The sequence below is a fragment of the Corvus kubaryi genome, unplaced genomic scaffold (genome assembly GCF_017639235.1).
Source record: "Corvus kubaryi isolate FWS band 111438036 unplaced genomic scaffold, C.kubaryi_AGA036_p1.0 133, whole genome shotgun sequence".
NCBI lineage: Eukaryota > Metazoa > Chordata > Aves > Passeriformes > Corvidae > Corvus > Corvus kubaryi.
The window spans coordinates 1,566,654-1,588,779 of NW_024580667.1; the positions used below are offsets into that span (position 1 = coordinate 1,566,654).

The 22,126-nt window shown below is 43.3% G+C and overlaps 1 protein-coding gene across 3 annotated transcripts; it reads right to left on the reverse strand.

The window, feature by feature from the left end:
* Positions 1–1,008: 1,008 nt before the first annotated feature.
* On the reverse strand, positions 1,009–20,557 carry ZBTB21 (zinc finger and BTB domain containing 21). Of its 3 annotated transcripts, XM_042033662.1 has the most exons (3): positions 20,465–20,517; positions 11,975–12,029; positions 1,009–9,186 (listed from the first exon to the last, which is right to left on the reverse strand). In XM_042033662.1, exon 3 carries the CDS (start codon positions 9,171–9,173, stop codon positions 5,997–5,999), a length of 3,177 nt encoding a protein of 1,058 aa, XP_041889596.1. In that variant the 5' UTR covers positions 9,174–9,186; positions 11,975–12,029; positions 20,465–20,517; the 3' UTR covers positions 1,009–5,996. The 3 variants fall into 3 exon arrangements, with proteins under 3 accessions (XP_041889596.1, XP_041889601.1, XP_041889587.1); XM_042033667.1 differs by lacking the exon at positions 11,975–12,029 and having other exon boundaries at positions 20,465–20,557; XM_042033653.1 differs by lacking the exon at positions 20,465–20,517 and having other exon boundaries at positions 11,975–12,696.
* Between the last annotated feature and the right edge of the window lie 1,569 nt (positions 20,558–22,126).

Genomic DNA, 22,126 nt, shown 5'->3' on the forward strand with positions numbered 1-22,126 from the left:
GCTCCCCTAACTTGTGAGGGGCAGGGATAGCCCACAGAGGGACAGGCCAGGAGCCCTTTGTCCCTGTTTTCAAGGAGAGGCCCAAATCCTCCCAAGCTCAGTGCCTTTTCAACCCCTGACCCAACCACTTGGCAGAGCTGGTCCTTCAGCTCTGCCCTGTGTTCTGCCTGAGCCATTGCCCACTCCCTCTGACAGTCAGTGCACACACAGTGACAAGGGCTGGGGTAAAAAGTGCAGGTAAGTGCTCAGCACCTCCTCTGTGCAAACATTATCCTTCCCACTGACACCATTCCTTGACACCCAGGCAGTGATTTGCATGAAATTTGTGCGACATTAACACTCGAGACCTTGTCTCCTCTGTTAAATGTGGGTGAAACTGGTCAGTGGGTCCAACCACACTGGACAAGGCAAAAATGGCAAAGGACAGCAAATGTGGAGTCCAAGAAGTTGAGAAAACTGGCCTAAGTGTTCTCTAAGATAGATCACATCTAGTGTGAAGAGAGGAACTGAGTAAACCCCGTTCCCAAAAGATAAAAAGTTCATTTGCTGTGTTATGGGAATCCACACGCTACATTCCCACACAGGGGATTTTGAAGAGGGAAATTCATGCAGCAAAACTGCTTTGGATGACAGTGCTGCAAAACACCAGAAACACTGCTGTATCTTTTCAAACATCTGGCTCAGTCCAGTTTGAGATGGAGACACTTCCTGCCACAAACTCCCCTTTTAATCACTGATTCCACATGAAGCAGGATTTGGGCTGTGCTCAAGTTTTTAAGAGGTTGTCTAGAGCAGTTGGTTTTCCTGTATTTTCCAGTAAAAGGTTCAGTGAGGCATTTACTAAAACAAACAAACCCCCATTCGTTTAGTAATGTACAAGTAGCACTTACATCCAACAAACAGAACAAAAGATGCTCTTTTACAAACACACTTCCCACCCCACAGACACAATGGTTTGTACAATAACACCACCCTCTGCCAAGAGATTCCAGCAGAAGACACGGTGACTCAAAAGAAACAAAGTGTAAGTTTATTGGACGTCAACATTTCTTAGTCAAGATCTAAGTAAAGAAAACACACAGTAGAAAAAGTTGTACAAAGCAGCAATGGATTTACATTACATTAAAGAAAAACTTGCCTTAAGCTATTAAGTCTCAGTCCTAAAAAAAGTAAAAACCCATCCTGGTGTATTGAACAGAGATAGAATGTATAAGGTATACAGGATTATAAACCCAGAATTGCTTGTCTTACCTCTATAATCCTTTAAAATGACAAGTGATTTTGTGTAACTAACCGGAAACTCTCTAGAAAATATATTGGATAATTCCAATTTCTAGTAGGAAACTATTCCCCTGTACCCAAGCACTTAAAGTGATCCCATTTTCCTGCTTTTTAAAAAGGGACACTGTCAAGAGTAAGTCTTAAAAGACATACTTTCTGTGTATTTTGCACTTAACGCTGCAAAAGAGGGTTTGTTCTGGTTTTCTGTACATATTTGACATAGAGCTGCTGCTTCAATAGTGGGAAGCTTGTGTCTTTAGAGTGTACTACTGAGAGACTGGAAAAGGTAAAGGAGGATCGAGTCCTTTATTCTGAAATAGTGAGAGGAAAAGCAACAGGAAAAATCAGCTCAACCCACAGAATTCAGATATATTTTTCAAACATCCTTGCAACAACTGAGGCTGCCCATAATAGGACTTACATGTCCAAAAAAAGCTCAAGTGTTATGACTCAATTGTTTTTAAATTCTTCAATATTATTTATTAATATCAAGTATTCCTAATGTAGGTATGTCCATTTTCTGTATCCAGCCTTTCTCTTGATAGTGTCCCTTTTTGTAGAGCAGTTACAGTACAGTTTTTCACAAGTCATTTTAAATAAACAAGAATCAATAACATTAAAAATACTATCAGGCTGTGTTCAGCAACAACAGAAAAAGAGATTTTAACACTGATTCAATAACAGCAACACTAAAAAAACCCCAACCAAAACAAACAAAAAAAACCCCCTCCAACAAAAAACAACCCCCTAAGCTTGTTTTGATTTTTATCTAAATCTTCTGGTAGGAAAATGTAAACAATTGTATTGAACAGTATAGGCACATGCCAGATTACAGGCTCATGCCAGATATTTGCACCCTCACTGTTAGAGCCAAGAAATTAGGCATAGTCTGTCCTTATCCCATGGGAGGAACTCAGTTTAACACTGGAAGCTTGGAACAGAAACAGAGAACACGTAGAGCTTTGGAGCAAACCCGCATGTCCTACTTGGGGAAAAGCAAACAACATCAGGCAAAAAAACCTCCTGGATGTTCCTGCCTAAACAGGAAACACAGGCCAAGCCTCTAAGAGCTGTTTGGGGTCACAGATAAGGCAATATCTCATTTTTGAAACACCCCAGACAAACTCTGGGGTCAACCACTTCACCAGGTTATCTTCTCCATCACCTTTCACGGGGTGTTTTGCTCTCCCTTACAAAAAAACCCCACAACTAGAGTTTTGTGACTGGTTCATGTGTTTTGCTGCCCTTGCTCACTTTCAAGGTTGATCATGGTCCCAATTCAGCAAAGAACTTGCACAGAACATTTTAAAAACATTAAGACTGATTTTAATGGACTTAAGATAGAGGCTTTTAGAGGCTTTCCAACAGAGTGCCTGAAAGGAAAAAAAGTCCCAAACCAAAATACATTTCATGGCTCAACCCTGCTCCCCTGAAATGCAACACAAGTTTCCACTCCCACTGACAAGATAGTTCTCTGAGATTTATCTGACAGGTTATAAAAATAGCAAAAAAAGGACAGAATTATAGATTCTAATCTATATATTAAAACATCTGCACATTCCTGTCACAAATTTTAGAAAAAAAAAGCAAAACACTTTTTATATTTAACAAGACCTCTAACTTTGTGTCACTTCAGTACACAGCTATAAAATTAAACAAAATATGATGAAGAGAGGCTTTTGTATCAATAAATTTGCCTTTTATTTTGGCTGTGGCCAAACTAGACACTCTTCAAAAACCTTTATTTATAAACAAGCAACTAACATTTTTTTTTTCCATAATTTAAATTTTAAGACATATATTAAAGTTATATAAGTGGAAGCATATTTATTCCGTATCCTCCAAAATAAACACTTCTATCAAGGGCTTTTAAAGATACTGTATAAAAGCTAATAGAAAACCAGAACTGCTATATAAACATCTCATATTTAAATTTTAGAGATCCTGAATTCCTTTACTAAACAACAGGAACCAAATGTAAAAAAAAAGAAAAAAAAAAATCACACAGAACACGCTCAAAGTGGAAAACAAAACTTTAAAACCCCCCCAAAAACCAAAGCAACTGAAAAAAAACTTAGGAGGCTACTTAGACCAAAAATATTTTATGGATTCTTTATAATACCTAGTACACTAGGAAAAAGGTCAGGGTTTCTTCAAAGATGTTGCACAAAGTTTTGATTTAAAGTGTGTAGAATTTATCATCATATCACAGAGCAGAATCCCAGCTGGAAGGGAGATGGCTGTGACCCAGCTGAGCTGGTTGCCACCTTCCTTCAGAAAGCACACTGAATTTTAAAAGGCTACAGCTCAACTTTCAGGCTGTTGTGCAGAGGAATCACTGGGGAAAACTTAGGAACCATTCTACAAGAACACGTTCTTATTTTATACACACAAATTTCTTAAATATATATAAAGGGTACTTAGCAAGGCTTTATGTTTTTCTGATTTTTTAAAACCAGGTTTAAGTGCAATAACCATTTTATTCTGAAATTGTATCTGGCAAGAAAGAAATTTATAGTCTTATTAGGTGGAATAAAAAAGTCAGTAACTGGAAATGTCACTATTAAGCAAGTACCTTGTTTTAACTGCAATGCCACTAAAGAGTTTAACTGATACTCAAGCAAATCAGCTTAATCATACTCAGCCAGAGTTTGCCTGAAAGAGGACAAAAAAGAACATGTTACTTTTAGAAGTGTCTATCAGCAATTTTAGATTGTAATAAAAATGAAGCAGAAGAGGCTTGAAACTAACATTGCAACTTTTTTGGTAGCTGAAAAAAAGTCAGGGGTCCGTCCTGAGCTAATTCTTTCAAATTTCACCTACAGGAAAAATAATTAAAAATCTGTTGGGGAAAAAAATGGTAGCACACTTAGCTTTCACTGAGAAAAATCTGGTGTGTGCCTGAGGGTGCCCATCCTCAGAATCTTAAGAGTTACACTTGTGCTTGATTTTGCTGAATCTCAGCGTCAGCTTGGAATTCTAACTTCTGAGCTTGGGATACTGAATAAACAGTTACACACATGGTTACACAGAGAATTCAAGCCTCACTCCTGCTGCCCCTGAAATTGGCGACCAAACATGCGCTGGTTTCACTGGACACAGACTGGGCTCTGACTCAGCAGTGTGGAATTACATCCCCTTTCTCCCAACCCTGCAGGGGGAAAGTTGGTCAGGATCATAAACACTGTTTGCATCATTTTTGTTCACTCTAATCCACCATCCCTCCATTAAGTTTAAATTCTAGCAGAAAAATTTCTCACTGTAGGAGGTTGGTTCACCTCCTACTTCTGGGTAAATATTTCCTTGACTTACAGAAAAAATTGGACCCTTACCATAACTCCTGGTAAATATGTGTGATCCTACTTACACTAAATGCTCCAGTTGCCATTTGAGGTAAAATAATGGAACCACACAGAGTAGCTGCAGCCCATTATTACCACAATTTTCAACAAATTGGAAAATGCAACACAGCATCACATATGATAGAAAGCGGCAGAAAGAACTACTCTATATCCATTGTATCCATAAAATGCAGTGATTGTAGTGTGATTTTCTCCTCTGCTTTGAGCTGGATATGTACGCTTAATACAAATTTCAAATACATACTTCTTCATTTATACAGGTGTCTATATAAATATTTACATTTTTAGGTTTTGTTAAAACATATCTTTGTACTCATGGCCGAGCTTATTATTTGTGTTTAGAAACACAACTCCTCTTCTGTCCCTTAATGAGCTCTCTCTTGTTGATTTAATAGTTATACATTCCTTTGTAGTTAGAATTACAAACAGTTGTACAAATAGTGGAAACAAAACTATGAAACTTGTCTGACATCCATCCAACCTCAGTTCATGTTATAAACAGTACCATTTGCATTATCATGGCTGTTACACAATGACTCCAGCTACCCAAATATCCATAGGAAATTAGTCTTTGGGATATTATATAAAGCAAAGTACCCCCTCTCTCAATTTTCCTTAGAAAGTTATAATTAAATGGCTGAAAGCAGGCTTGCTGCTACTTCTTATATAAAATCTTAGTAATAATATTGCTGACTTTAGATTCTGTTTTAATTTGCACAAGTTCCATACAACAACAAAACAATTCTATGTTCCCTTAAAATAGCAAACATTCGTATCCAATAACATCAGGATTACTCAAACTTGAGGTTTATTTGTTATTGCTAAAGGTTTCTAAGACCTAAGTCAATACAGCAAGACACTCCATCCACTTCCTCCCAAACTGCCAGCACATGGCAACCACTTACATGGAGCTTGTGTGTGTTGGTTTCTTTTTTAAAAACAAATTAATGACGTCAGTTACAGTATTTCACTACTATAAGCTCACAGTTAGAATCCAAATTGTTGTTTCTCTTTCGTTTAATATATAACTTTATATATAATACACACGCACACACCAACATCAAGGGATGAAGATCCATGCATACAATCCAGATGCAATTGTATTTCAAAGTCAGATGAAATAAAATAAAATTTATTCTGTTACTATTAGATCCCAGACCACAGTATTTTAAATTACTCTGCTTTCTACCTACTAATCAAGTTAGTTTTCCCTAATCTCCAAATCCAAGCAGCATCACAAATTCCAGATTTTTCATCATCGTTTTGATCCTCTTAAATTTGTAGTCTATGTGGCAGACCTCTGAGATCCTGAACACAGCCCCCCAAACCAGCTCTGCAAGGGTTCTGTTAAAGCTAATTGTGTGTCTGTTCATGGCTCCAGAGACTGAAAGCTGTCTTGAAAGTCCTGTGGCAGAGTTTGCACATGTATTGTCTCTTGAAGGTGATTGCGGAGAGCGGCGGGGCGTGGTAGAAGAGCGTGTCCGACTCCTGCGGCACGAACAGCTTCTCAGTAGTACTGGAGCTTTCCGGCAAGCCTGTGGGGCTGTCGGGCTCCAAAGGCTGGATTTTGGGGAGTGGCGGGGGTGGGGGTAAGGGTGGGGGTGATGGGGAATTGGCTGGTGGACATATCTCGGGCTCCTTATTTGTGGACTCCTCTGCAGCCTGGGACATGTGAGACTGGAAGTGGCTCCAGAGCCGGAAATTCGTTCGGAAGGCCTTGTTGCACACGTGGCAAATAAACGGCTTCACGGAGCACAGGAGCTCCTGGTGACGCTCCAGCTGTTTGCGTAAGGTGAAAATCTTCCCACACTTTTCACAGGGCCACAAACTGGGATCTTTCTTGGAGACTACTTCCTTAGGTTCCCTGCTTGTTTCGGTGACCTCGTCCTCTATATCATCCGCAGGCTCTTCTTTGATCTGGATTTTAAACTGCTTGGAAACACTTAAGTCTTCAGGCAGGCATGAAGAGTCTTCAGAATCAAAATTGATTTGTTCTGACGAATCACTGAACACACCGTCCTCCTTTGCAGCAACAAAATTGTTCATTTTATTGGATTCCGACTGCGGAGGCAGCCGTGACGAACTGGTGATTTCTCCATTGTGATCCATGAGAGGTAAAGAAAAGTTCTCTGATGGAGCCATTGTGTTCTGATTGTGAACTTCAACCTGATGACGCCAGATGCTGAAGGATGATTTGAAGGTGCGCATACACTCAAGGCAAGTCAGCTTCTTGTACTCACACTTGCTTTCATGCTCGTGCTTCAGCTCTGAAGAAGAAAACCTAAGGCTGCAGTAAGGACAGACGGTGGCGTTTCTACAGAGTCGCTCGTGGTTTCCCTGTTCAATAAGTGAGGAGAGCTTGGCATTGCAGAGACGGCACTGATAAACCTCCTTGTTTTCCACCGGGTTTTCAATATGAATGTGATCCTTCTGCTTAGGAGCCTTATTCCCTCCAATGGGTTTCTCCCCTGGGTGCATTTTTATGTGCTGTTTGAACTGGGAGAGGAAACGATAAGCTTTCCCACAGTAGGTACAAATATAGGCTCCTTTGGTTCTTGACCTCAAATTCCTTTTGATGACTTGTTGTACTTGTGAAGCAGACTGGCCCGGAAAGCTCTGCTTGCCACGTCTTAGTTTCACAATCAGAGCTTTTTTGATTTCTCTCTCCCTCACTATATCGATCAGTTTTCTTTGGAATTTTTCATCCAAAAGGGCATGTGAACTGGAAGCTGGTGAGGGATTCTTCACGATTCCATGTTGTGTCTGGCAGTGCGTCCACACTTTGAAATTGGTGTGGAACCTCTTGTGGCATATGTCACAAGCATAGGGCTTCTCTGGATTGTGATACATGTTAACATGGCGATGAAGACCTGCTGTTGATCTGAAAATTTTAAGGCAGTGTTTACATTTAAATTTTTTATTTGGTCTTGCTTCTTCCATCTCGCTGTATTCATCTTTACTGACATCAGAATCAGGGAAATCAGCATCGAGGTGCGTGGGGCTTGAGCCTTCCTCAAAGTTCTCTTCTGAACCAGGAGAAGGCTGCTCATCTGCCTTCAGTTTCTTGAATGGTAGCCTCTGATCATCCTGGAATCTCCTTTTTGCTGGAAGTCTGCTTGGTTCCTTACGGTCATCCTCAGTTTTAAAAGCAAAGTCTTTGTTTGCTGATGCTGAAGCATCACCCACTGTAACTCTTATGATTTCAGCAGGATCTGAGAGGGGACTGCTGGGCTCAGTTTTTATCCGCACCTCTGAGAGAGGGGAAGCGACCTCCCGATCTGTTGACTGAGAGGCACTGAAAGACCTAAGGCGATGTGGGTGTATTACCTGTGGCTTTTCATCCAAGGCTGACTTCTCCGATGACTCTTTCGAGGATAACTTTTGGGATGCAACATTAAATGTCTTCTGGGAATCGTTAGTTCCTGGTGACAGGGACGAGGATACCTGTGCAGGTTTTAGGTCAACAGAAGGTGAGTAAATAGGAACCTGGCTATCCATGGACAGTGACCTTCGAAGGAGACTTTTTACAAGGGGCCCACTTCTGTCGATACTTTGGTTTTCTGGGCCAGACCCACTAGATGGGATTACCAGCCCTAACTTGGAGTAGTAGAGCAAATTCCTGTCTTCCCCTTGACCATTTCCTTTTCCTGCCTCTCGCAACAAAAACGTGGATTCCACTGCCCCACGCAGAGATAAGACTGGTGGACGTGGTCTTTTCAATGACATCTCTGCAACTTTTCCTCTCAGAAGCTGAGCACTGCTTCCTGGCTCGCCACTTGCCATTTCTTTCTCTGCTAAAGACATCTGAGGCAGCGCCATGTTCCTTTTCACTAAAGCACCTCTGCTCTGATCCTCCACAGTTCCAGAAGTTTCATGAACCTTTGTATAGCTCACAGGGCCTTCTTTTAGCCACCTCCTTTCAGTCAGTGATAAGTTGTGAAGGGTTTCAGTTGGTTTTGTTACCTGTGGTCTGCTGCTACCTTTGACAGCCACAGAGGGTGAAGGTTTAGGAGTATGGCTTAAGTCATGTTTTGTTTGATTTACGCTTTTCACTTGTGCTTCGATTCTGTTCTGACAGACAATAACACTTCTCTTCTGAGAACTACTTTCATCTTCATCTTGATAGAGTATTTTTTTAATAGGACAAGAAGGAAAAGGAGCTTGAGGACTCTTGGAAACAATGTTTGTAAGAAAAGATATTCCAAGACTGTAACCCAGTTCTTGCACAGCTGCGAGACTGCCTTTCTCAATGAACAAGGATGAAGAATAAATGTAGTTCAACACATTATCAAAAGCATCTGGCTCACAAAAGTCGAGCTGAAACACTGACTGAGACTCATTCTCCTTATTTGTGAACAGAGTCTGGAAGTATTCACTGCTGGCAGCCAGAACGTTCTTATGAGCTCGGAATTTCTGGTCTCCTACGATCAGCACAACGTCACACAGCTGTCCCTTGAGACGCTCCTCGTTCAGGGTGCTTAGGAGGGAAATGGCATGTGCTGGATTTATGTAATGCAAGAGCCCCTCCATGATTCTGATGGCCCTGAAAAAGAACAGCAACAACAAAGTTGTAGGTTGCCTTATGTAAACTGGTAGAGACAAAGTAAACACACCTCCTGTAGTTTGTAAACTGGCTAAACCACCATCAAACAGTGATTATAGGAACAGCTTGTGTGGAGGAAAGGTCTGGGAATGAAAATACCACTGTTAGCTCCAACAAAAGCACAGCCATGGGAAGAACCAGCTCATCTGCCCACTTTCAAATATCCTTTTAATTGGCGATCATACACCAAGAATATTACACCCAGCTAACTGAGGGATGGATGGACAGATGGATGAGCTGTGTTCTCTTCCTGTAATACACCTCTCCACAGGGAGGAACAGTTCAATCATTTCACTCTTGATCATCTCTTTTTCTGCTTCAGCTTTATGAAGATCTATCTTGACAACTGGATTGATAAACTCTTGGATCAGGTATCTAAAGCTTAGGTAGAGGTACTCACCTTTCTGAGGCTAAGCAACCCTGACAGTCTCCTACTGACTAGACAAATTAAGGGAGTTTTGTTGTCACTTTTAATAGGATGATGGAAAAGGCATTAATACTGGGAAGGGAGAAGGAAACAGGATTATTGTCTGTAATCTAAATTCATCATATTTACTTACACTTAGTAAGTGCTCTTAATATCTACTTCTAACTGTGTGTGTCACTTAAAACTGCACTGGCAGGATCTGGTTTCTGGGAAATATCACAGTTTTCATTGAAGTATCCCTGCATTGCTTTGCTCAGGATAAAAAGCAATCAGAGAACTGAAGTCCCCATTTCATTCATTAGCAGAAGAGCACTTTATGGCCACAACCCATATATCTGAGGAACAGTTACCCTTGGCTGCATCCAAGAGTACAATAAACACAAATTAAGCTGCAGTGCAGAAATCTACGTGATCCGTATGCTTCAAAACACAGCCCACTCCATACTGCAGGATGTCTTGATAACTCAATACACTGCTCCTGATGAGAGCTTAACAAAAGAAGAGAACCAGGTTTTAAGTTAGTTTAAACAAAGAACTTCTGTGGCAGGAGTTGCAATTTATATATCTGTGCACAAGAACACACACACAGAAATCAACAATATTCAATTTTCTTATTTTTTTCATGGACACTCTCTACACTACCTCCATGGTGGTCATAAAACAAGTCAATGATGTGTTAAAAGCAATTCTCTTATTTTTACAGCTGATTTGAGAAACTACTTTTTAGTTTCATTTGTACATGATGTATGCAACTACAACAAAAAGGTTTCACTGTTCATCAGCTTACAAGCAAAACTGTAAAGTTTATCAAAATAAAAAAACAACACCGAGAAGCTATAACCGCATGGTTAATAAATGAGGATGGCAAACCTTAGAACTAGTGGATATAAATAAGTGATCAAAGTCTACACTGGTATTATTGAGAAATGACTTAAAGGATGCTGCGTGCAATGTCTCAGGGCACTGATCATACTAAGGACTGAGCTACCACTTCTACACCTAAAAATACCAAATGAGTTAACGGTGTCATGGCAATAGCTCAAGCAGAATGCTGTTTCCTCACCAGATCAGTCTTTACTGAGTATTTCAGTGCCTTGCACTGTCATTTCATAAACACTAATTTATCCTTAATTCACCTTACATAGTTATAATGCATAATTCCCCCACACCTCCATCTATAAAAAGCAGTACAGTCAATCTTAATTTAAGAAAGCAATCTGGTTTGTTTTGCTTTCTATGTTTTGCTTAAAAATGCTGGGAGGATGGAGGTGGGGGTGTGAGAATGGTGGTTCATTACCCTCCTCCTTTGTGGATGCCACTGCAATTTAAAGTGGCAGAGTTTGACTGGCCCTAATCCAGTTTCATGGTCTGAGCACCCATTAACACTTACAGAGTTGTAAGTGCTCCAGGAGGGCATCTTTCCCTTTCCCTTCACCTGTATGAAAGCGAGTTTGCAAACTCAAGTGATTCATCTGGGATGCAAATTGCAGAAGGTACACGGAGGTAACAGATCAACAGAGCTTAGGAAACTTTAACTGTGGTATAGAGACACCCAATAGAAGCTGCTGCATAACCCACACTTCAAGGACACAGTGGAAATAGAGTGTATTAGTCAAACGTTTTAAAATATTTTAAGACCTTTCATTTTAATCTGCTTTTCCCAGGCCTTGTGTTTTTAAGACTCGCAGAATAAACACCATGTAATTACGAGGTGTCCCTCTGCCCGTGTAACACAGCAGTGCAGTATAAGCAGTAGGGACTGGTGTAAATCTGCAGGACTAAAGCAGAATCCAACAGTCACCATCCTTCTGGCCACAGTTTCCTTGTTCATTCCTACAACACCTTCAATTCATCACATTAAACACAACAGACATAAACATCCCTCCCGCTCATGCTCAGAGCACAGTGAAGGAGGCTCCAGAGCAATATAACTCTGTCACTTTAACAGTAACCAAGGATGTAAGGTACACAATTGGCAAAGGACCAAATTAATCCTTCAAAGGCAGCTTTAATCCTGGTATTTCCTAATTCAAGTGCTTGACTTTCAGTTTAATAGCCTTTAGACACAACAGGCAGAAATTAAGCAAACAATACCAAGAAATACACCTGAACTGTTTTGCAGAACCATTTAAAGACATTTACCCAGATCACGTGAAAGCCTGAAATACTTAGAAGTAGAAAAAAAAAATCAACCCAAAGAATACCTCAGTCCAAGTGCAATGTGTTAAAATTTCACTACATAAACACTTTCCAGTAACAAAGTTGATCCAAGTCATCTCTGCTCTCATGTGTTCATCTTACCTGCACACTGCAGGTCACTCCTCCTTCAGCTGTGCCAGTACAAATATTTGCAGGCCTGTAGCAGAACAGACAATAAATAAACCCCCAACATTATTTCTTTTCAAATGTGGGTCAGTTTTTATAGTAAACCACATCCAGAACTATTGCATTGGCATAACTGAAGAGGCAGCAATAGGAACAGCCATAGGAGGACAAGAACTCCGTCCCCAAAGCCAGTCCTTGGCTGCCTGTGCTTAGCCCCACACAGAAGCTTCCCTGGCACAGTGTGTACATACACAACTCTGGCAGTCTCCTGTAATACCAGATTTGGTTCCAGGTGTTTGAATACTCCTCAGCTGAAGATTGTTTTGTGATTAGCTACCTAAGATCTCTCCTGCAGATAATCTACTTCTAGTCTCTCTAACCTTTTTTTCCAGCCACCTTCACTACTGACTGGAAACAAAGTTCTTTCTTCTTTTCTTCCATGATGTTCAGGTGACATCATGGAAACAGCAGGAGACCATCAGAAAACCTCCCATTGCCTGTATGCAGGTGCCTCATGCTACAGCAGCTGCTGGTCCTCACAAGAACAGTGACATTTAGACTCCAGACCCAGGAAGGGCCAATGCAGAAGGAACCTTCGGGAGGCCAAGAAGAGGTTTTAGTGTCAGCCTTCACAGAATCACAGGATGGGTCACCTGGTCCCACCTCCCTGCTCAAGAAGGGTCACCCCAGAGCACACAGCACAGGAATGTATCCAGATGGCTCTGGAATATCTCCAGTGAGTGAGACTCCACACCCTCTCTGGACAATCTGTTCAGTGCTCGGTCACTGCACAGGACAGAAGCTCTTCCTCATGTTCAGGTGAAACTTCCTGGGCATCAGTTCCTGCCCATTCCTCTTGTCCTGTTTCTGGGCACCATGGAGCAGAGTCTGGTCCCTCCTCTTGGCACCCCCCCCTTTAGACATTTATATACATTAATGAGGTCCCCGCCCAGTCATCTCTTCTCCAGGTTGAACAGGCCCAGCTCCCCCAGCCTTTCCTCATAAGAGAGATTCTCCAGTCCTCTAATTCCCTCCTTCAACAGCCCTCCACTGATCTCAGAACACTAGATTTCAAAAGCCTAAGTACCATATTTGGTACAAGATTGTCTTTCTTTTATATCTTGAATAAGGATAGAAAAAGATGCCTCCACTATTTCAAAATTACTTTTGTAATAAAAAAGAAATCTCAGGAAAGCTCCTCACCAGGAAAGGGTGAAAAAGCTTAATCTTAGGCCCAACAGTTTTTTGATCTTCAACAGCAACCCCTCTTTGAAGTGGGGTTTCCTTTCCTCTGTTCCTTACTCTCACATCTCCTCCTCCCAGCCCTGTGGTACTCTCCTCTTCCTTTCACCAACTCTGCTGCTCATTTGATCTCCCAGTGAGTTGATTCAACTCCTTAAAATTAAGCAGGAAACAAACAAACAAAATCATTCCAGCTTTTTAGATCTGTTTGCTATTTTCTAGGATAGGGAGCTTAATCAGCTCACTGAGAGGTCAAATGAGCACCAGGGTTCCAGCAAGAGAAGCTATGCACCTGCACATTCTTTGTCAGGAAGTTGTTCCATCAGCTTCCTCCATCTGAAATTTCACCTTTAGAAACAATGGAGCCACAGACTTTACAGCTGAAGCTTTACAGATAGAATCAGGCAGATATTTATGTGTGGTTTCAGTGTAACAGCTACACCCTTAAACACACAAGCAACTAAGAGATGTTGATGTTGCCATCTGACTTCCATGATAAGGAAATTGCTGTCAGCTAAAGCTCCATTAACAGCATGCTGGGGGTGGCAGTGGGAAAGATGATGTTCTGGAACCCTCAATGAGATGGAATATTGCAGCAAGGAGGTGCCAGGGCTGTGAAAAAGTGCTTCTGTGAGAAGCAGAGAATACGAGGATGGAGAAGGAAATACACAGAGGAGACAGAGACGGAACAGGGGTTTAAACAGGGAAAACACACAAGAAGCGTGGCAGGGACAAACCCACTAAAGAAAGCAAAGAAATGTGGATTATAAAACTCAGCCAAAAATTGCAAGTGAGTTCCTGGGGCATCCTCTGGAAAATACAGGAATGTTGCATTCGAGTGCTTTCCTGAGGATCTGATGGCTCTGACAATTCTGGTGCTGTTTCAGGCACAAGAAGGGTAAAAAGTCCTCCTACTTGTCAGAAGTCCAGATGAAAAAGGAACCTACACTGCTTAAGTTTCTACTCAAGGACCCTTTGCTGGATTTTATTATTTGACAACAGTTTATAAAATGTCTCTTCTCCCATCAACAACCTTTGCAATACAGATACTCTCCCGCAGTACATACAGATTTACACATCCCCCTATATACTCCCAAAACCTGTAGGTAAAAGCTGAAAACCCACATAGAAACATTGCTTGCATTTCTATAATCTTTTTCTATCTAAATACTTAAATAATCCCTTGCTGCAAGTTCGGGGATTCTGTCTTGCTGGATTTAATTAAGTGAGATTTCATTGCTATTGCTGTTTTCCACTGCAGACAACACTGTGAACTTTCTCCATGAAGACAAATGTTTCTCATTTCCAATAGGTCAGCAGCACAGAGAGACTCACTGGTATGAAGACAGGCATCGAATCAGATAAATAACATGCTTGCTAGTGTGTGAAATTGGTGGACTAATTTCTACCTATTTATCCTCCACACATAGAAAAGCAGAAATTTAGGTAGAGGAAAAGAAGAAATTTTATACTCATAGGATCACAGAATGATTTGAGAAGGGATCTTAAGGATCATCCAGTTCTAACCTCCCTGCCAAGGGTAGGGACACCTCCCACTAGACCAGGTTGCTCAGAGCCCCATCCAGTCTGGCCTTGAACACTTCCAGAGGTGGGGCAACCTGTGCCAGGGCCTCACCACCCTCACAGTAAAGAATTTTTTTTCTAATATCTAATCTAAACCTACTCTCAGTTTGAATATTCTGCAGTCTATTCTGCCCTACACCATAGACAAATAATTATCAGTTACCTGACACAGACATGAAATTCACTTAGAAATTAATGGCTACTTTTCACATTCAGATCATACGCTCAGTTTCATGTTCTGACACTTAAAACAGCTCCCCCTGACGTGCAGCAAACTACAGAATGTCAGAGTACAAAGCTCCTCCTGTCATTCCCGTTCTTGTTTACTACCCAGCAGCAGCTCAGGGTGCAATTTCATCTTACTCTCAGAGCAGTCTAATGAGGGATTGCTCCTGCAAGGAGCAGCCTGTGTCTCCTCCCCCTCCGAGGAAGGGCTGCCTTGTGTCAGAGCAGCGAGCAGATCCAGCTACAGGGATCTGTAGATACACAGATGGAAGGGATAGGGCAGGGAAGCGCTGGCTGGGAGCTCTCCCAGTTCTTCCTGAAACACTCAGTGAAGATTAAATCACATCAAACACAATTTGATAAAATATTTGTCCTGGCCTCCATGCTTCAACTAAAAGGTGTGTAACTCAGCCTCCAAATTGCTGTAAACTAAATCAAAATATTAAAAAGTTTTAAAAACACCTTTCCCTAAGGAGTTCTTCAGCTTTCATTCCCTTGGGCTTTGTGATGTTGCAAATAAACTCTCTGATGGGACAAGTCTGAAAGGCTTGACAGCCATCTAATTTAAACACCTACAGAAATCTCATCCCCAGAAATATTTCCTATCTTTTTTTTTTTTTTTTGGTAGATGTGTGAAATTTGAAGAATTGTACACCAAATGTGCACACTTGTATCTTTCTGCAGGTTGACTTTATTGTTTTATTTGAAATGCTGTGATATACTTACCAAGTGGAATAATATTCAGTCATCTGCTTTACTAGATGAGACACATTAACTGGCCTAATTCACAATAAAAACTTGTCTACATACAGCTTTTAATTTTGCTGGTATAGTCAAAATGACAAACCCTAATTGTGGTTGTATTTCTATTACTATAATGGGGCTTTTTACAGGCACAGTGTATTTTGGGTAGGAAGAGAAGCCATTTATACCCATGTAAGATCTTTTCTATCAACAGAATAGTATTTACACTAAGGTTTCTTTAAGAAAATGAGACATGAGGGGGAAAGGTCCTACATTTAATCTGAAAAATGCAGAACTAATATAAAAGCTGAGCATAAAAATTTGCCGAGTGGGAAAGTTATGATTCAGGGAATGCAGGTATCTTCCTCTCACTGAAGGGATCCAAAGAAAATGTCATTCAGCCATCACTGACTGGCCAAGATACTGGGAAGATAATACAGGAAAAGGGAAAGACAACATCAATTTTACCTCAGTATTACCTTAAGAGATTTACAAGCTCATTAATAACATGTGGAAGATTTTCAGTTTACTCCAAGTCCATAAGCAATTGAAGTAGGCTATGTCTTACATAGCTAAAAAAAATTAATTAAAAAATCCAGCTCCATGAACAAGAGCACTGTATTTTCTTTACTCTTCAAAAGTACTTATGAGAATGAAGATGGTCATATTTTTACTGAAATTCCAGGAAATTTGGCCCTTAACCTCAACAGCTGAAGGACTGTACTCATTATGTCCTGGTACAAAATAAATTCCTTTTGGTTATGGCAGACTGAGTGTGGCAGTGATTAGATATCACTGTAATTCTGCTGCTTTTCCATCCATGGCTCTTAACTTACAATAAAAGGGGCTTTGTGGGGCATATTTACTGTACCAAGTACACTCTTTTTTAGAAGTGCTCCAAAGATACTCACAAATGTGTCCAGACCAGACTGTGAGGGGGCAGAGGGGACACTTACTGTGCCCTGTGTCAGAACTGTCCCTGCACTAACCACAACTTGTCAGAGAGATTGATGAGAATGAACTACAACCTAAATGTTAGTGGCACTGTTCAATACTGAGGCAGGATAAACCTTGGTTAAGATTAATGCTCCAAGACAAAAAAGGGAAAAATTTCTTCCTTTCCCAAAGAATGCAATTTAATTGTATACAAAATACTATTGATGGAAAAGTTTTGCAGCATTTAAAAAAAAATTATTTGGTCAAAGGATTTTTCATGTCTTTTCGTCACAGACTGCATGGAAAGAATTTGCACAAGAAAGATGTGTTTCGCTACATCTCAGAGGGAAAACCCCCCAACAATCAGGACTAGGGGATTTTAAAACTTGTATTTGTGGGCAGCAAGACTGATGAACTGATGGTGGTAGAGATGGAAGGAGCTTAGGAAGATTGAAGACTTGCTCAGCACTTTCTTTCCTTGTTCATAAAATATGCTTGAACTGTTCCAGAACAGCAAAATACATAAAGTAGTCAATAAGAAAAGACAACAGATTTCTTTTTATTTCACTGCTGATTGAAAGAAAATATAAGAGAACTGATGTCTTTAATATTATCAGTAAGGGGGAAAAATAGAAATATTACAGTACAAAGACTAATATTAAACTACAACAAGTACTTGGAAAGGAAACCCCCTCTGCACGCACCTATTTTAAAGCAGGGCATACTGCAGTCCTTCCACTTGCACCAAATGCCTTTGCTGCTTCTAAAGACTTTTCTTGCTTTCTGAGGATCTCAGATCATTACATGTGACAAATTTCAAAATGAAGGAGGCTGGGTTGCTCAAAAGTTTAATGAGAGCTGAAATTGTTGCAACTGCAGCATGTGACTCAGAGCATAGCCGCTCCCAGTGCAGAACAAACCATGTGCTGATTGCAGCCCAACTTCCTCTCCCCTCTGAGTCCACACTTGGTCACACACTGAAGTTATCACTATCTAGCAGATAAAGCGAACTTCAAAACCCTGAAAGCTACAGAGGGAAATTACTTGGGTTTTAGCAGTAACTGCTTCACAGCTCCTGAAGTTCAAAACAAAACAACTTCAATACAGTACGAAAGCTCAAGGCTTTCTGCAAACCTGTCCTTTTAAACCCAAATGTTGACCTGTCCCTAACTGATTTTAAGGAAAGTGTGATCAGCCATCACTACAAAGCTGATCCGGGCACTTAATTCTCTGCATGCAAGTATTCTCTAGCACCACACACACCCCCCTACCTCCCCGAGCTCACAATACCTAATTTGTTAGTAATGTCCAGCTTCTAGTGATCAAGAGGGCTCTCAGTGTGAGATGGATGTGGCAGAGTTATCACCCTGGCACTTGGAACCTACGCAGCAGGAACAGGAGGCACGAATGTTCACATTTATCACTAAATGTACAGCACAAAAAGGACTTTGGGAACTTCTTAAAAGCTCCTGCCTGTTTTATATTCAGTAAGAGTAATAATATGTGCTAAAGGATAAGCTACCTTGAACATGAAAGCAGAATCAGGGGAGCTCACAAGTGGTGAAATCCCCAAGGAATCCTGGTCTGGCTCTGTAGCTGAAACCTCCAGAGGTTCTAATTTGTGACATCTCCCTGCAAGTCCCTAATGAGATCATGTAAATGACAGTTCTTGAGATGATCACACTGCAGTCAGGATTGGTGGACTTTCCACAGGTAAACAAAATATTCTTAAGAAATTACAACTCTACAGCATGTGGGTGAAACACAGGTCTGAGAGAAAGGGATGCCAGATCCCCTTCCACCCAAGAGATGGCCACATAACTTGGGGTTTTTTGCAAACAAGGTTTATAAAAAGTTGCTTAAATTTGCTCAAAACTTCCCCTCAAGAGGATCAGCATAACACGGGTGGAAAATTTTAGTCAGAGCACTTTTTCAGTTAGAGCAAAGTCAGAACAGAACACTAAAACACATAAAGCAGTACTAGATTTACCTGTAGTGTGTATTTACTACTCCTGATTTAATATCAAAAGACTTCCTGCACAAAAACACATTTAAAAAGTCTATTTTCATATTAATTTATCTAAGGATAAAATATTAATTTATCTACAAGATATTCAGTGTATTCACAAAAAGCTCTGGGACTGTGTAATTCATCACAATCTCTTGTTGTATGTACAGCCTACCTACCTCTCTTACTTCCATTGGGAGACCAACTACAAAAAAAAGGAAGAGCTACTAAAGCAATTACTATTTAATTATTAAGACGAGCTTACTCAGCACACACACATTCCACAATTATTTCCTGTCTAGCAGTAACTCCTTTAAGTTTTTCTGCTGTTTATTTACACGAGCGTCATCCAATCTGAACATAACATCAGCCTGGGCTTTAGGGAGGATTGTAACAAAGTTTTCTCTCTGACAGCTGTGACCAGGTAAAACACCTTCCACAACTTTCTGCAAAGGCACAGCCCAGCACTGAGGATCTCCCCACCTGGCTGTGAAATGTGCTTCATCCTGCAGATGAATAATCCAGCCCAAGAGTGCTCGGACCAGCAAAGCCACACTTTGTTTACAGAACCACAGGATGGGTCAGGCTGGAAGGGACCACAAGGGGTCAGCTGATCCAACCTCCCTGCTCAAGCATGATCATCCCAGAGCACACGGCACAGGATTGTGTCCAGATGGTTCTGGATTATCTCCAGTGAGGGAGACTCCATACCCTCTCTAGACAATCTGTCCAGTGTTCGTCGCTGCACAGGAAAGTTCTTATGTTCAGGTGAAGTTTCTGTGCATCAGGTTCTGCCCATTGCTGGGTATCAGCGAGCAGAGCCCGGTCCATCCTCTGACACCTCCCCTTTCCGTACTGACAGACATTGATGAGGTTTGGTACCTGCCTGCACTTACACGCGGGGACCTCGCTGGGGGGAGATGAAACGCGCTCTCCCTTCCAGACACACCGGGGAGGAGCCGTGTCACCGAGGCACGGCCCTCCCGGAGCCTCTCTCGTGTTTTACAGTTCGGATCGGAGCGGGGGGAAGAGCCAGGAGCCGCCGGCGGAGGGGGAAGCGCCGGACCGCCGGTCCCTCACACCCACAGGCGGCCCGTCCTTCTCACCACCGGTCCCTGATCTCCCTCACACCACCAGTCCACAGTGCCCCTCATACCACCGGTCCCTCACGCCCTGGGCCGGCCGGACCCTCGCGGCCCTCACGCCCGTTGCAGCGGGTAACGGGCTCCAGAGGCGCCGCAGCCGAGGCAAGCCGGAGGACGGCGCGCCGCGTCCCGCTCCCCCTCCTCCGCTCCGCTCCCGACCCGCCTCTCCCCCTTCCTCTCCCTGCCTTCCATCCATCCTTCCTTCCATTCCCGCCGGCCGCGCTCATGCGCCCTGATCGCTTCCCCCGCGCCTCCCCCCGGGGGCTCGGGCCCAGGCGGGGCGGGCGATGTGGCGGCGGTCGCGGGCACCTCCCGCCCGCTCCGGGCGCCTGCGCCGAGCCCCGCCAGGGAAGGAGGGGGGGGAGAGTTTCGTAACCGGCGCATGCGCGCGGGAACCGCATCCCCGCTCGGTGGAGGAAGGGAGGGGGGGGGAAGGAGGAAAGAGAAAAAAAAAAAAAGAGAGAGAAAAAAAAAAAAAAAACCACCTCAGAGTTACGTCAGGAAAAGACGGATTTGTGCGCGGGGAGACCCGCGCGGCGCGGGCAGCCCCCGAGACGGGCGCGACACGCGGGCGCTACTCACGCTGTCCGTCGCCCCCCCCTGCTCGCCCCCCTCGGCGCCTCCGCTCAGGGCTCAGCCCGCGCTGCCGCCGCCGCCGCCGCCGCCGTGATTCCATCCATCTTGAATTTGACGTCATCCCACAACCGAGGGATGAGGTCATCGCGGGGAGCGCTCGTCACGTGCGCGGCGCCGCGATTGGCCGGGCCGGGGGGGAGCGGGGGGCGAGGGGGCGGCGCGGCGGGGGGGGACGGCGGGGGAGCGGCGGTGGGAACGGGAACGGGGATCCCCCCGGCCGCCCGACCGCCTGCCTTCCACCGAGGGCAGCACCGCCCGGAGCGCCCCGGCAGCCGCCCTCAGCCCGCCCCGCCACAGGGAAACTGAGGCAGCGGCCGCGCGTGTGGGGGGTGGCCCGGCGCGAGGGGGACACGCGGAGGGACAGGTCCCTGTCGTTGTGTCCCTGCCGGTGGCGGCGGCACTGGGGTTTGGGAGGTGCCGCTGTGGTAACCCGCACCCCCGGCCTGTGTGCTGCGGGTGTGTGAGGGAACCCGCGGGCAGCGTTAGTCTGCGCTTCGCCGAAATGTGTAGTTGTTTAATCGTGAGTTTTTATTGCGGTGCTTATTACTATTAATTTTCATGTGGTGTTTTTTTTTAAGTGTAGGGGTAAGGCCCAGTGTGGTCTGTGAAGAAGCACCATGCCTACTGCCACCCGCTGTGTCCCTCACAAAGCCACCCCTCAAGCCCTCACAAGCCATCTCTGTCCCCCTCAAAAACCACCCCTGTCCCCATCAAAAGCCGCCGATTCCCCCAAGCCACCCACTATCCCATTCACAAGCTAGCCATTGAAACCCTCCCAAGCCACCCCCGTCCCCTTCAAAAACCAACCCCACCCCTCAAAGGCCACCCACTGTCCCTCAAAAGCCACTCACTGTTCCCCTCACAAGACACCCCCGACCCCTCAAAAGCCACTCCTGTCCCCCTCAAAAGCCACCACCATTCCCCTCACATGCCACCCACTACTACCCCTCACAAGACACCCTCTGATCCCTCAAAAGCCACCCACCATCCCCCCTCCCAAGCCAGCCCACTGCCCTGCATTGCCATCAGGGACACACCACGCCCAGATCCCCGTGGGTTTTGGCTCAAGCCTTTTGTAACTGCTCTACTCACTCGTCTCGATGTGATTTGAAAAAATTATAATGGCCATTATCATTGCTTTAGGGTGGCTTCTCATCGTGATTATCCGCTTTGAATTAAATACCTGAATAGGGCTTTATGTGTCAAAATGCAAGTATTAATATAGAAATTAGAATTACAAGATTTCTCTTGTTTTTGTCGAGAGCTAATCCGGTGCGTTATCTTTTCATTAAGGCCAGCTCTAGAGATTAGCATCTAATCCCATACATGTTTTCAGTGTGCTTTTAGATATCCCACCTAAGTCACAAATACTCCGAAGCAGCTATAAAATCCCTGGAATGTGTTTAGTGATGTGTTTAAACCTTTTTTGCCAAGGTTTTGTTGCAAATGGGCTAAAACCCCTGTAAGGGAAGGCAATGTACCTTACTGGGTCTGGCTCCTTTTTTCCCTCTCCAGATCGTGTGGGTTTTTTTGTCATTGCTGGCTCTTCTGGTGGCTTTGGAAACTTGGGAAGCTGCTTGTGAAAGAAGTGGGGCTTTTTTCACTCAG

Coding starts and splice junctions, on each gene's coding strand:
- ZBTB21 (XM_042033667.1), bottom strand. CDS start 9,173: ATGGAGGGGCTCTTGCATTACATAAATCCAGCACATGCCATTTCCCTC.